The 14,611-nt window shown below is 38.4% G+C and overlaps 1 protein-coding gene across 3 annotated transcripts in view; it reads left to right on the top strand.

The window, feature by feature from the left end:
• The window catches only part of atad2b (ATPase family AAA domain containing 2B), a 139,560-nt gene that overhangs the window by 106,931 nt on the left and 18,018 nt on the right, over positions 1 to 14,611 (top strand). For all 3 annotated transcript variants that reach the window (XM_072562149.1, XM_072562158.1, XM_072562165.1), the window contains exons 21-24: positions 397 to 593; positions 5,696 to 5,855; positions 10,617 to 10,739; positions 14,168 to 14,284. In XM_072562149.1, coding sequence (XP_072418250.1) covers positions 397 to 593; positions 5,696 to 5,855; positions 10,617 to 10,739; positions 14,168 to 14,284 — 597 coding nt within the window. The remainder of the gene's footprint in view (positions 1 to 396; positions 594 to 5,695; positions 5,856 to 10,616; positions 10,740 to 14,167; positions 14,285 to 14,611) is intronic.

Genomic DNA, 14,611 nt, shown 5'->3' on the forward strand with positions numbered 1-14,611 from the left:
CTTCCCAGCCCTGATCCCTTAACATCTAGATGATTAAAACAGACACAGTTGCTTAACCTTCAGCATCTTTGGGTCACTTATGTCCAGTCTTACAAGCAGCTGCCCTGTTACTTGTCCCATAAGAAAAGATTTGAGCAAAATTGTTTAAAAAGGTAGGTAAGGCAAAGTCATCAAATGTTACTTCAAACCAAGATAGTACCTCAAAAATTAGTAATTTCATCAAAATACTACAACTTATATTTCTAAATGTGGCATTTATTGTACAAGTATTTATTTTGAAAACAATCATTTAAGTAAATAAATTTTCAAGAGGCGAGACGATAAGTCTTCAAACTGATATTTGGAAGAAATTTTATACAAATTAATTATGTTGTGCCATTTTGCTTTTTTTTTTAGCGTTACTTGCCTTGGAAGTCCTTCCACCAGCATTGCCTCCTGCACCGCGACAATTATCAGAGGAAGAAATAAAACGGATAGAAGAACAAGAGGAAAATACCTTTCGAGAACTTCGACTGTTTCTCAGGGATGTTACTAAAAGACTTGCCACTGACAAACGTTTTAGCATCTTCAGTAAGCCTGTGGATATTGAAGAGGTAAGTTAAGAAACCTTTTAAAATTCGTTCACATTCATTTCATTTCCAGCTAATGTCAAAAGTTTTCAGCTGAAGGGCTAACGATAGTGGGCTACACTATGACTTTCCAGTCTCCCAAAGTCTGAATGTAGTGTGATGCAGTGAAGTATCATGTGAAACATGGTCATTCCATATTTGATTCCTAATCTCAAGGTGATTGTAGCTCAGGAATGATAGGCTATTGGGGAACAAAAAGGTACCGGATGAAGAAGATCATCAGGATTCCTGCACCTAATCACGAGCATAATTCCTTATGGCTAATGACACTTTTGTGAATGTCAGGTACAGACAGAAATGAAATTGTTTTGCACATCCATCTTGAATAACTTAGGAGTACAATTGACAGATTGCACATTGAGAGAAAACACCTTGAGTTCAGCTAGTGATAAAGGTGCAACTAATCGAATACAATTTTAAAAAGGGTCTGCTAAATGAAACTTCTAATATTACATCTGACTGGGTATTGCACTTGAAATCAAGTCCTGCTTTTCCCACAGTTGTCACAAAAGTTAAAGATTTCATAAAGTTAGGCAAAATATCCCAATATTCCTGTCTTTTAAAGCATGGCTGACAGAAAACACATGGCCAGGTTTTTGCACTTAACAGATGATACTATTTATTACAATAAATGGACTGTAGCTAAACTGTTTTTTATATAAACTGTTACAAACCATCAACATATAATTCTGCTAGTTAAAACTCCTAAACCCCTTATAAAACTTTCCCTACACACATACACGTACAGACAAAAAGACATGGGTGCCCTGGATGGCCAGAAAGACTGAGAAGGCAAATCAGTGGTCTCTGTTCACAGGACTTGATGGAATGGTCCGTTTGGTTTGTCAGGCTCTGCTGCTCATTGATTCTCCTTCAAGTAAATTGACTTGCATAGGACAACTGGTTCACATTTAATAATGTCTCTGACTTACTAGTTACGACCAAAAGCTTACGTAACTGATGAGGGAAAATAACTTTCTTCAAGCTTGAGGTCCTTTTATGGCAGAGGAAAGGACACTTGCTTCCTTTTTGGAAGTCTGATAGCTTCTGACCAAACATTGGCTCCCAGGTAGCTGAACAGTTTGAGTGTGCCAATCTGATAGTGTTCGCAGGCAGAAGCCTTTTTGCCATTGACTCATGGAACAGTCTCGATGGACAGAATGACCTATTCTGCTTCTACATCTTTTTTATTCTTTGGTCCTGGTCACTGCTGCACAGACACATTATCTACTTGTTGCCAGTTGAATCTTATTTCATACACATCCTCTCCACAGCTTTAACAATCAGCTGTGTAAACAATACTTGTAATGAGTCCAGTGTGTAGTAATCCTTTCCACAATCCTTTGTTTTTAAAACAGTCCTTTTACTATTTCCATAACTAAAAATGCAAAACGCAAGTGTCTTCACGCTAAATTAGAAGTGAACATGTGAATATTGTAAAAGCTGACACAATGTGATGTATAATCCAAACAGAGATTTTCAAAGTAAAAATAAAAGTGTATAGCAATAGATCCCAAGTTGCATTACGTCTGTACTCAAAGCCCTCTGTGGTAACAGGGTGGGAAAACTGCCTGTTAGTCTTCTGGCCCAGAACAAAGGCAGAAAGGTAACTAGCTGTCACATTCTGTCTGATAACCACCCCACTCCAACCAATACCACCACCAACAACAAATGTTGCGTTAAATTCCACGCCTGGCATTTAGCTATACAAGAGTGTTCAGTAGAACATTCTGAATGAATTTCTAGTAACCTAATGCATAGTTATTAAGCGGTTAATCAATGACTAGAACTTGTTTTGGAAACAAGTGCTGGTACAGGAGTGATGTGCTGTGCCTGAATCCGTTAGGAATAGTGACAGCTTGACAAATTGGATGGGTATTGCAGTTATTTAAACTAGTTGGTGGTTTGGGAATCGAAGATACAGGGAAGGAATTAAATCCCAGATTGGAACGTTGGCAACAGATCACTGATGTTTGGTGATGCGGAAGCTCGAGACGTAGAAGAACCAGAGACCAGGTATTGTATAATTAATGAAGGGTAGTGTCTAATAAGATGCAAAAATAATTGCTGAAACCATTAGAAAGGAGATGTTAGAACTCTCAGTTGCTATTTATACATGTGTTTCTAAAAAATTGAAGATAACGAATATATGTTTGCTTGAGACAGAAAGTGTGTTTAGAAAATTTACATGGGGTTACACCTGTGATGATCCTGAGAGAGTTGGCTGGTGACATAATGAAATTTTCTGGGGAAACATATGTAATAAAGAGGAGAATGAAAATAACTGGAGGAGTATCTTGAGGGCAACTTATCAATATAAGAAGGAAGAACATTTTTCCAAGAATATGTTGAGACAATAAGTGAGAACAGAAGAGATATTTGAATTCCTAATTTCCATAAGCCCATAGGAGCTGAGTTAGGCCATTCAGCCCATGGCTGGTATGTTTCTTAACCCTATTTTCCTGCCTCCTTTCCATAACCTTTGATCCCCCTACTAATCAAGAACCTACCTTAAATACGCTTTAAAACTTTGCCACAGAGGGCTGTGGAAGCTTCATTACATATCACCAAAACCACACACTGCTCCAAAAAACCCCATTTTGTAGCCATTCCACAAATGCTTTTGCTTGGGATTTGCTGCCAATGATTTTCCTAGTACACTTGTATGTTGAAGTCCCCCGTGATTATTGTAATAGTCTCTTTTCTATCTCCCTGATTTATTTTCTTCCCTACACCCTGACTACTGCTAGGTGGCTTATATGTAACTCCCATCAAGATCTTTTTTTTCCCTTGCTCTACCTACACAGATTTTAGTTCTGATATTATTTCTTGCTTTCGATTTAATTTCATTTCTTACGAACAAGGCAACCCAGTCCCTGCCAGTCATTTCATTAGGACGTGTATGCTTGGATGTTTAGTTTCCAGCCCTGGTCCTTTTGCATCCACATCTCCCACAGCATCCCACCTGACAATTTCAATCTGTGCTACAAACTCATTTATCTTGTTTCATAGATTGTGCATATTTAAGTACAACAACCTCAGTTCTGTGTTGACTGTCATCCCTTCTCAAAGTTGTCATCTGCTGTGCTTGAAGTTAGATTTCTGACCTTTTCCATTCTCTGTTCTATTAATTGTTCTGGAAACTTTAATAACCTCTCCTGAGCCCGGTTTCCCCCCCGACCTTTATCTGGTTTACAGTCTTCATGACCTCAATTTACCTCAAATTGCAGCATCAGTTGTCTATTTTATTCCAAATGCTTTGTGCATTAAGATACAAAACCTTTAGGTTTGGTCTGTTGAGTTTCCCGACACTTGTCTGGTTCCTAGGTACAAAATGATATTCACACATTCTGAACCTTCCTTTTATGTCCATGTAACAATCAAACCCATCACTAACTTCCAATCCGAAGTTATGCATTGCTTTTAATTTTCAAATGTTTCATGCAAACAAACGCCCCTGTCTCTAAAATGCTTTATTCAGTCCTACTTAAGCAATTCATCAGGATTCTGATCCAGTATGATTCACATTGAGCTGGTCCCATCAGAACAGCTCCTCCTTCCTCAGTACTGGTTCAAGTGTCCCATAAATTCTCCCACAACAATCTTTACCTCTTTAATCTTGTTAACCATGTGTCAGTTAGCTCATGGCTCAGTTTGTAATCTAGAGATTATCATTACTTTTTTTAGTTCTGCTTTTTAATTTAGCCCCTAGCTGCTCAAATCCCTCAGAATGTCTTTCTACCTATGTCATTGTACCAAAATGCACTGAGATCTTTTTCACTCCCGCTCCAAGTTCCTCTGCAGCCTAAATGAGATATCTTGAACCCGGGCACCTGGCAGGGACTACGGTTTTTGGAGCGCTCACTCTGGCCACAAAGATCAGTGTATATTCCTCTGACTATATTATCCCTGATCACAAATACATTTCTCTCTCCTCAACATCTCCCTCCCCCCCCCCCCCCCACTCTTTTTGCTCATGATGCTATCGTCAATTTGCTTAGCATCCACACAGAGCAAGAATCTCCAACCTGTTGGGCAAGCTCAAGGGCTGGATGCCTCTACTTGCCTCCTTGGTAGTTACACCTTGCTATTCCTGACCGCTTACTGAATTCAAGCTAGTTAATCTAAGGAGTGTGACTGCCTCATGAAATGCAGCATCCAGGTAATTCTTCCCACTCCATGATGTAACAGTGTTCAAAACTCAGACTCCAGCTCATCAACTAAGCTTGAGTTCATCAAGCAACCAACACTTGCTACTATAGTGGTCACTATGGACCACAATGGGGTCCACTAGTTCCCACATCATGCAGGTACAACACATCTCCTGGCTATGCATCTTCATTTTGTTTAGTTAGTTTTTAATTTATTTCATTAAAAATTCCTATTAATTTTTCAGTTTATAATCTTTAAAAAAAATTCTCCTATTTGCCATCAATCTGAAAATAACCTGTAATAGTCAATTTAGCAGCTATTACCAGCTCACGAGCTTATGTTTTTCCTGTACTATAACTCTGTTTTGTGCTGGACCCACAAAATCCTGAACTGTATACTCATGTTGTGTCTCACTCTGGATGTGATATTCTCCTTCCTGACCATGCGAAACCATTCAGCCCATTCTATCATTGCTGATCTGACGATCTGCAATGCAACTTTTCCCCAAAATCCTTGTATCCCTTACTGTTTAAAAATCTGTCTATTTCAGCCTTGAATGTATTTGATAACCTCTGCCACCCTCTGCAGTAGTGAATGCCACAGATTCACTACCCTCTGAGAGAGGAGAAATTCCTTCTCCTCAGTATATTAAATATGCTACCTCTTATTGAGCGATTATGCCTTCAGGTCCTCGACTCTCTCATACCAGGAAACAACCTTTTAGCATCTACCTTGTGAAGCACCCTAAGAGTTTTCTGTAGAGTCACTTCTTGTTCTTCTGGGCCACGAGCCACGCCATGAGCCACGCAAATGCAAAAAATTGCAATAACTCGAGCTGGTTAGAAACATATGTATTTTCTCCTTTAATTAATAAAATCTCTGTGATCACACTTTATCTTTAAAAATATTTATAGGTTTCTGACTATTTGGAAGTCATCATACAACCAATGGATTTATCAACCATGATGATGAAAATTGACAACCACAAATATGAAACCGTGAAGGACTTCCTGGTAGATATTAACCTTATCTGCAGCAACGCCCTTGAGTATAATCCTGATAAGGTTCCTGGAGGTGAGATGAAAGTTAAAATGAGCACTTCAGTGATGGGTCACAAACAAACTAGCAAATCAAATTTTGCTTGCACAAAATTAAATTCTTTCTTGGATCATGTCTGAATGTGTTGAGCCCAGGTATAAGGGCACAGATGCTATTCTTGTGCTTTTGTGAATTTGTTGATAAAAGTATTGAGTAGCCATAAAAGTATGGAAAGCAACAGTATCACAGTAAATTTACTTTTTGTGATCTAGTTTTATATCATTCTCACTGACGGGAGATATGTTTATTTCTCTTCTGACAGTAAAGTTGTTGCGTTAAATTAATTCTCAATAGCCTAAAGACCTTTTGGTTGAAGATATAATCAAAACATTTCTCATAATTTGGTTTCAAGAAAATTATCAGTTTTACAGAAAATGAGACTTGATGTCAAAGCTTTCCTTTTTGCATTATTGGGACAACATCATAAGAAGTGGAAATTTCAAAGAGAGCAATCTACATTGCCTGAGAAAAGGGTATTTGATTGGGTGGCAAGTGGGCACTAATTGGATGAGATGTTGTGACAGAATATGTGTCTAAACTAAGCAAGTTGATTCTAATTGGTCAAGGCACTGTCTAGGGGAGATGGTTGTGTGTGTGTGTATAGTTGGAAAAGACACAATGAATGGCGCGTTCTTTCTTTTTGAAGAGAACATGGTTCTGCATATGCATATATGTAATTTATAGCAGGCAAAAGTGAGTCAGTTTGTGAGCCTGACTGATCGTTGTAAATTGATTGTGAAATCTCCTATAATATTGTATTCTCTGTTCTGATTTTTGCAAGTATGAGTTGATTGAATACTGCTAAAAAAAAATGCATTATTTGATATAGTCCCCCACTTGGTGTTATCTATGCCTTCCATCGTACAGGCACTGAAATTCATAGAATGCATGGTACGTCTGTATAGTAGACAGAACCTTCTTTTGACTTGACAGCAGTCTCCTGTTAATGGAAAATTTGACTTGCTTAAATTACTGGTCACCTTATTCCTCCAAGGTAGCCTATGGTAGACTAGTTCTTAGGACCGAAAGTTGCAGTCTTAGGCCCATTCATGAATTTGTGTGATATTTATGGGAATTCTCATGTGTGTCTCTGTTTGGCATGTCCTAGGATGGATGTGTTGTCCTAGTCGAAGTGGTGTCCTTCCTTATCTGTATGTAAGGATACTAGTGAGAGAGGGTCATGTCGTTTTGTGACTAGTTGATGTTCATGTATCCTGGTGGCTAGTTTTCTGCCTGTTTGTCCAATGTAGTGTTTGTTACAGTTCTTGCATGGTATTTTGTAAATGACATAGTTTTGCTTGTTGTCTGTATAGGGTCTTTCAAGTTCATTAGCTGCTGTTTTAGTGTGTTGGTGGGTTTTTGGGCTCCCATGATGCTAAGGGGTCTGAGTAGTCTGGCAGTCATTTCTGAGATGTTGGAAGACCCTATTCCGACAACAAGCAAAACTAATGTCATTCATTTTTCGCTGTAATCTGAGCTAACCTTCTTTGCTGTCCACTACACCTCCCATTTTGGTGTTAGCTGCAAACTTACTAACTATACCTCCTATGTTCATGTCCAAATCATTTATATAAATGACAAAAAGTAGTGGACCCAGCACTGATCCTTGTGGCACTCCACTGGTCACAGCCCTCCAATCTGAAGATCAACCCTCCACCTCCACCACCACCACCCTCTGTCTTCTACCTTTGAGCCAGTTCTGTATCCAAATGGCTAGTTCTCCCTGTATTCCATGAGATCTAACCTTGCTAACCAGTCTCCCATGGGGAACCTTGTCGAAACTTATAAATAGATATTTATAGATATCTATATCTATAAATTCATATAGATCACAATTAGATTGGTGCTGGAAAAACACATCAGGTCAGGCAGCATCCAAAGAGCAGGAAAATCGGCGTTTCGGGCAAAAGTCCACTCTAATCTTGACTCTAATCTCCAGCATCTGCAGTACTTTCTCCATATAGATCACGTATACCGCTCTGCCTTCATCAATCTTCTTTGTTACTTCTTCAAAAAACTCAATCAAGTTTGTGAGAAATTATTTTCCACACACACAGCCATATTGACTATCCCTAATCAGTCCTTGCCTTTCCAAGTACGTGTACATCCTGTCCCTCCGGATTCCCTGCAATAACTTGGATACTACTGACATTACTCTAACCGCTCTATAGTTCCCTGGCTTGTCCTTACCACCTTTAAGTGGTGGCACTACGTTAGCCAACCTCCAGTCTTCTGGCACCTCACCTGTGACTATCGATGATACAAATATCTCAGCAAGAGGCCCAGCAATCACTTCCCTAGCCTCGCACAGAGTTCTAGGGTACACCTGATCCACTTTTATGCATTTCAAGACATCCAGCACTTCCTCCTCTGTAATATGAACATTTTTCAAGATGTCACCATCTATTTCCCTGCATTCTACACCTTCCATGTCCTTTTCCACAGTAAACACAAATGCAAAATATTCATTTAGTATTTCCCCCATTTCCTGCAGCTCCACACAAAAGCCACCTTGTTTTCTCCCTACTTACCCTTTTGTCCTTAATGTATTTGTAAAAACCCTTTGGATTCTCCATAACTCTGTTTGCCAATGATATCTCATGTCACCTTTTTGCCTTCCTGATTTCTCTCTTAAGTATACTTCTACTGCCTTCTAAGGATACATTCAATCTAACGTCAATTCCTGACATATGCTTCCTTCTTTTTCTTAACTAAACTTTCAATTTTGTTAGTCATGCAGCATTCCCTACACCTACCAGCGTTTCCTTTCACCGTAACAGGAATATACTGTCTCTGGACTCTTGTTATCTCAGTTCTGAAGTCTTGCCATTTTCCAGCTGTCCCTTTACCTGCAAACATCTGACCCAGTCAGCTTTCGAAAGTTCTTGCCTAATACCATCAAAATTAGCTTTCCTCCAATTTACAACTTCAACTTTTAGATCTGGTCTATCCTTTTCCATCACTATTTTAAAACTGATAGAATTATGGTCAATGACTCCAAAGTGCTCCCCCACTGACACCTCAGTCACCTGCCCTGACTTATTTCCTAAGAGTAAGTAAAGTTTTGCACCTTCTCTAGTAGGTACATTCCCATACTGAACCAGAAAACTTTCTTGTACACACTTAACAAATTCCTCTCCATTCAAGCCCTTAACCTTATGGCAGTCCTAGTCTGTGTTTGGAAAGTTAAAATCCCTGACCATAACCACCATATTATTCTTAGAGATAACTGAGATCTCCTTACAAATTTGTTTCTCAATTTCCCGCTATTAGGGGGTCTATAATACAATCCAACAAGGTGATCATCCCTCCCTTATTTCTCAGTTCAACCCAAATAATTTCCCTGGATGTATTTCCAGGAATATCCTCCCTTAATACAGCTGTAATGCTATTCCTTATCAAAAACGCCACTCCTTCCTCTCTTGCCTCCCTTTCTATCCTTCCTGTAGCATTTGTATCCCAGAACATTAAGCTGCCAGTCCTATGCATCCCTGAGCCACATTTCTATAATTGCTATGATATCCCAGTCCCATGTTCCTAACCATGCCCTGGGTTCATCTGCCTTCCATGTTAGGCCTCTTGCATTGAAATAAATGCAGTTTAATTTATTAGTCCTACCTTGTCCCTGCCTGCCCTGACTGTTTGACTTGCTTCTGTTCTCAACTGTACCTGTCTCAGATTTGATCTTTTTCCTCACTATCTCCCTGGGTCCCACCCCTCCTTACCAATTTAAATCCTCCCAATCATCAGCTCCGGCAAATCTCCCTGCCGGTATATTAGTCCCCTTCCAATTCAGTTGATTTTGCAAGTGATGTATCGTAAATAAAATTTAATGATAAATTCATATGGCACCTTCCGTCATGGTGAAAGGCGAGATCATCATCTGGAAGGTAATTTAGAGTGAAGTAGTGCACACAACTTGTTCCATTTTGACATAATAGTTGGGTCTTTCCACTAATATTTCTTTGTTCCTGAGAGAAATAGTTTCTACATATATTTTGAAAAGTGCTGTTTTGGTTATATATGGATTAATTAAATCATTCAAAATATTATCTGGGTATGAGTGGATGAATTTAATTATTTGCAGTATTAAGAGTCAAGTTGTTATCAATATCTCAAATGATTTTCACACTCTATTCTTACACTCACGTATGCGCACTCTGTCTCTTGTACATGGTGTCTCTCTCTCTCTCTTAACCTCAAAACATCTAACTCGGTATTAAAGAATCTGAGCCACTTCCTCTTTTCCTGCACCCTTCCATTGCCACTGTTTTCTCTCAATAGCATTAGACAACAATTCTACAGTGCCTTTCGTTGAACTAACAAACTACTGTTCAATTGCACTACCCTGTAATTATATTTACCCTACATGTTTGACTGTCACAAAAATCGTGTGTTTGTTTTAAATTGGCCAAAGGTGACATGAGTTGACCTTGAAAAATTGACCAAATAGTGGGAGTCGTCATATGTGATATGCATATCTTGGTGTCTTGATTATGCTCTTTAAACGTAAAGAATGTATGAATTGCATGTTTTGCTGGTTCAGTTATAGTCTGAAGCAGCATCTTGTATAAATTGAGAAGATTCAGATTGAGATAAATTCAGAAGATCCTTTTTTGATAACCTCAATTTATGCAAATCATTTACTATCCAGTATAGTATATATTTAATTTGAGATAAATATTCCAAATGAGCTTGTTTGTTGCAAAGGCAATTGCTTGGTATTTCTTTTTGCAGATCGCATAATTCGACACAGAGCCTGTACACTTAAGGATACCGCACATGCAATTGTTGCTGCTGAGTTAGATCCTGAATTTAACAAACTCTGTGAAGATATCAAAGAATCCAGGAGAAAGCGAAGTGAGTAATTACTGAAGTAATAGCTCTAATAGGCCAAACTTCTTTAAAGAAGAAATTGGAACATGCCATCGCCATGTTGTGCTGCTTGAATATGTAGCACATCCTATTTTCTGCATTAATTTGTGCATTTATGAAATAATGTAGACTACTTTTCTTCTCCCCTTAACTGATCTAAGTTTCCTTTGATTTTTGAACTTCTTCAAATTGCTCGTATCTTTTCTGTTTAAATCTTTATACCTTTGGATCAACTAGACATGTTTTATACCAAAATCTAATAAGCAAACTTTCGTGTTCTTTACATAGTGAATTTGGTTTCTTTTAAATGGTAAATGTTAACTGATGGTATTTACGTCATTTTCCTTTAGCCTCCCAAATCTGGAGTCTTAGGACCAAGTATTTCTAGACTAATCCAGACTGATGTTAGAATGCCCCAGTGCAAGTTTATGAATCGTGAATCACCATACATATAAGTATTTACCTGAAACGCAAAACAATGATAAAACATTATAAAGCTGTCGCAAAGATTGTTTTACTCATGTGAGTAAAATGTGTTCCATTTTTCCACTCTCAAAGTGCTGTGCAAAAATAACATTGATGACAACTAGGAAATAATTGGGTTTACTTTTTTAAAAAAAAAGAGTTCGGAACAATTGATACTTCTAAGCAACAGATTTCTGAACTGGAATGGTTTGTGTGCTTGAATATTACCTCATGGAATTGCTGATCTGGATCATGTCATTCGGGAATCTTTCTGGGATGGTCCCATCCTTTCATCATATTTCAGTTTTAAGATTTAGTCCTTTTGTTCCTAGGACCATTTAATTTGCTTCTGAAGTTATGTAAATTGTAAGGACTCTTGTGGTGCAACTGTAGTGTCTCTGTCTGTAAATCAGAAGGTGCAGGTTGGTTCAAGCCCTTCCTGTTTCATAGATGCACAAAAACATCTTTGAACAGGTTGATTTAAAAGTACAAGTGCCAATGCTGACTGCTTTTAGAGACAGGTTCTGAGGTAAAACTATCTCTTAATTCTACTTACTAGGTAACTCATGTTATTTTAAGTTATTTACTTTTTCGTGGGATACAGGCATCACCAACTCAGCTAGCATTTATTGCTCATTCTTAAATACCCTTGAGAAGTTCACCTTGACCACGGCAGCCCATGTGTTGTAGCGCCATTCTTAGTGTTTGATGAAGGGAATTCCAGGATTTTGACCTTGTCATAGTGAGTGAATGTCAATATAATTTGAAGTTAAGATTGGGTGTTCAGCTTCTTGACTGTCATTGAAGCTGCACTCATCCAGACAGGTAGAGATTATTCCATCCCACTCCTGACTGTGCCATATAGATAGTGGCTATGATTTGGGGAGACAGGAGGTGAGTTATTCTCCACAGAATTCTTGGCCTCTGCTGACCTATGCTTTCGCCCAGAACTTTTCTGTTTGGTGCAGTTCAGCTGCAGTCAGTGGTAAACCCCTAGATGGATATTGGGAGATTCAGTGATGATAATGCCATTGAATTTCAAGAACAAATGGTAATTTCTTGGTGCATATGTGATACGACTGTTACTTGTCACAAATTCACCCAAACCAATGTTGTCTATGTCTTAGTGCTAGTGAACATGGACTGCTTCAGTATCGCAGGAGTCGAAAATGGTCCTGAACATTCTGCAGTCATCTGTGAACATACCCACCTTTGATTTTAAGATGAAAGATAGGTTATTGATGAAGTTACTAAAGATTGCTGCATTTAGAACACTACCCTGAGCTATGTCTGCAACAATGTATGAGGTAATTGACCACCAACAACTAGAAAAGTGAGGACGGCAGATGCTGGAGATCAGAGTCGAGAGTGTGGTGCTGGAAAAGCGCAGCAGGTCAGAGGCTGCCTGACCTGCTGTGCTTTTCCAGCACCACACTCTTAACACCAACAACTAGATCCATGTTCATCTGTGTTAGGTATGACTCCACCCTTTGGAGAAATTACATTGACTCCAGTTTTGCTGGCACTCCTTGATGCCAAGCCAATCAGGTAAGTCCTTTATGTCAAATGCAGTGACTCTCCCTCACCTCTGGCAATGAGCTGTTTTTCTCTCCCATGTCTGGATCAAGGACATAATGATTAAAGATCTAAGTTGACATGGCAGAAGCCAAACTGAAATTGTGTGCAAGTTTTTGCTGAACAAATGCACCGTAATAGTGCAGTTGATGACTGCTTCCATTACTTATTCTATGACTAATAGTCGACTGACAGGCTAGTAATTGCTGGGTTGGATTTGTCCTGCCTGTTTTTGAACAGGACATATATGGCACTTTATTCCAGTATAGCTACAACACTGGTAACTACCCAATAGTTTGTTTCTGGCTGCAGTTCATCCTGGAGGGCAGGTGTTGGGTTGCTGGGTTGTTGTTACAGCTACTAGCTTTTGCTGTATTCCAGTCAATGTTGACTGAATTGTTGTTCAACATACAAAAGTGGAAATAAAAGATTTACATAGCATCTTGCACATCCTCAGAATGTCTTAAAACACTTTACAGCTAGTTTGAAGTGTAATCACTGCTGTAATACAAAAATGCTGTAAATAATTCACATATAGCAAGGACAGGTAATGAGGTAATTATTAGGCAGTTGTCATCAACGGTGAACATAGCCAAGTCTTCCTGTTCTTCTAGTCCGACAGCACCTCAGAATAAATTTAAATTTATTCATAATTTATTTATTCATCATTTAATTTTTTTCATAATCATGTGTTGCTAATTTCAGAAGTCTCTAGCTCTACCCCATCTCTCTAAAGTTTCCATATCTGCATATCCTTCTTGACGATGCATCCATTTTATCACCTATTTAGGTACAGTACTCTGCAGGTTCCTCCGCAAAACACATCTTTTTAAAGTTCTGAGTTGGGCACAAAGTTATGCTATAAATAAATGGTCATTTAGATCTATGGAAATTCCTGGAAATAATTTGGAAATGTGAATTCAGATCCTACCATGGCAGTTTGTGAGTTGAATTCAATTTATTGAATAAATCTGGAATGAAATGTGTTAGTAATAAAGATCAGGAAACTAATGGGCTTCCATAAAGAGCCAACTGATTCATTAACTTCCTTTTAGGAAGGAAATTCACTGACATTGCCTTGTCTATCCAAGATGTATTTTCAGATATACTTCACTATGGATGTTTCTTAATGATCCTGTGAAGTAGTCCAAGTCAGCCATGATGCACGATCATTGCCACATTCAAGAGTAATTGTGAATGAGTAGTAAATGCTGCCCTCGCCAACAGTGCTCACAACTTATAAATGAATTGTGAAAAGTAAAAGTTGCTGAATAAATTACAATCATTTAAATTCTGTTTAATGGTTTTTTGCACAAGGTAAGCTGCTCCACTGAATGCTGTTTGTAAGATGATGCTTGTTTATTATCTTACAGATTTGCAATCAGCAGCAGAGCAAACCAGTCACAATGTAGAAACAAAAAGGGATGTGGCCCAAGACTCCTCTCGGAATTTAGACGCAAGTGCCACAAATGGGGAATGTAAGCATACAAGTAAGTGATGAGATTAAGCATAACAGTTACGAAATAATTGTGTTCAGTTTTTATTTTAAATTAAACCAGCTCTTTGGAGATGTAATTTTGGAAGAACTTTGTTCCATGACCAAATATTTCACGTTTTGAGAATTGTAGAATGATTTATATACTATGCGTATAAATGTTCCAATCTATCTATAAAATATCTCCTTATGCTGACAGTTATTTAGAATTTACTCTTACTGCCTGCATTAATAACTGATCTTTATGTCAGAATTGTATGAGTGTTGAGCTTTGTTCAGTTTATGAATAATAAGTTTATAGTTTAGTACTCTGTGTGTAGCT

Source organism: Chiloscyllium punctatum, chromosome 3, assembly GCF_047496795.1.
Source record: "Chiloscyllium punctatum isolate Juve2018m chromosome 3, sChiPun1.3, whole genome shotgun sequence".
Classification (NCBI taxonomy): Eukaryota; Metazoa; Chordata; class Chondrichthyes; order Orectolobiformes; family Hemiscylliidae; genus Chiloscyllium; species Chiloscyllium punctatum.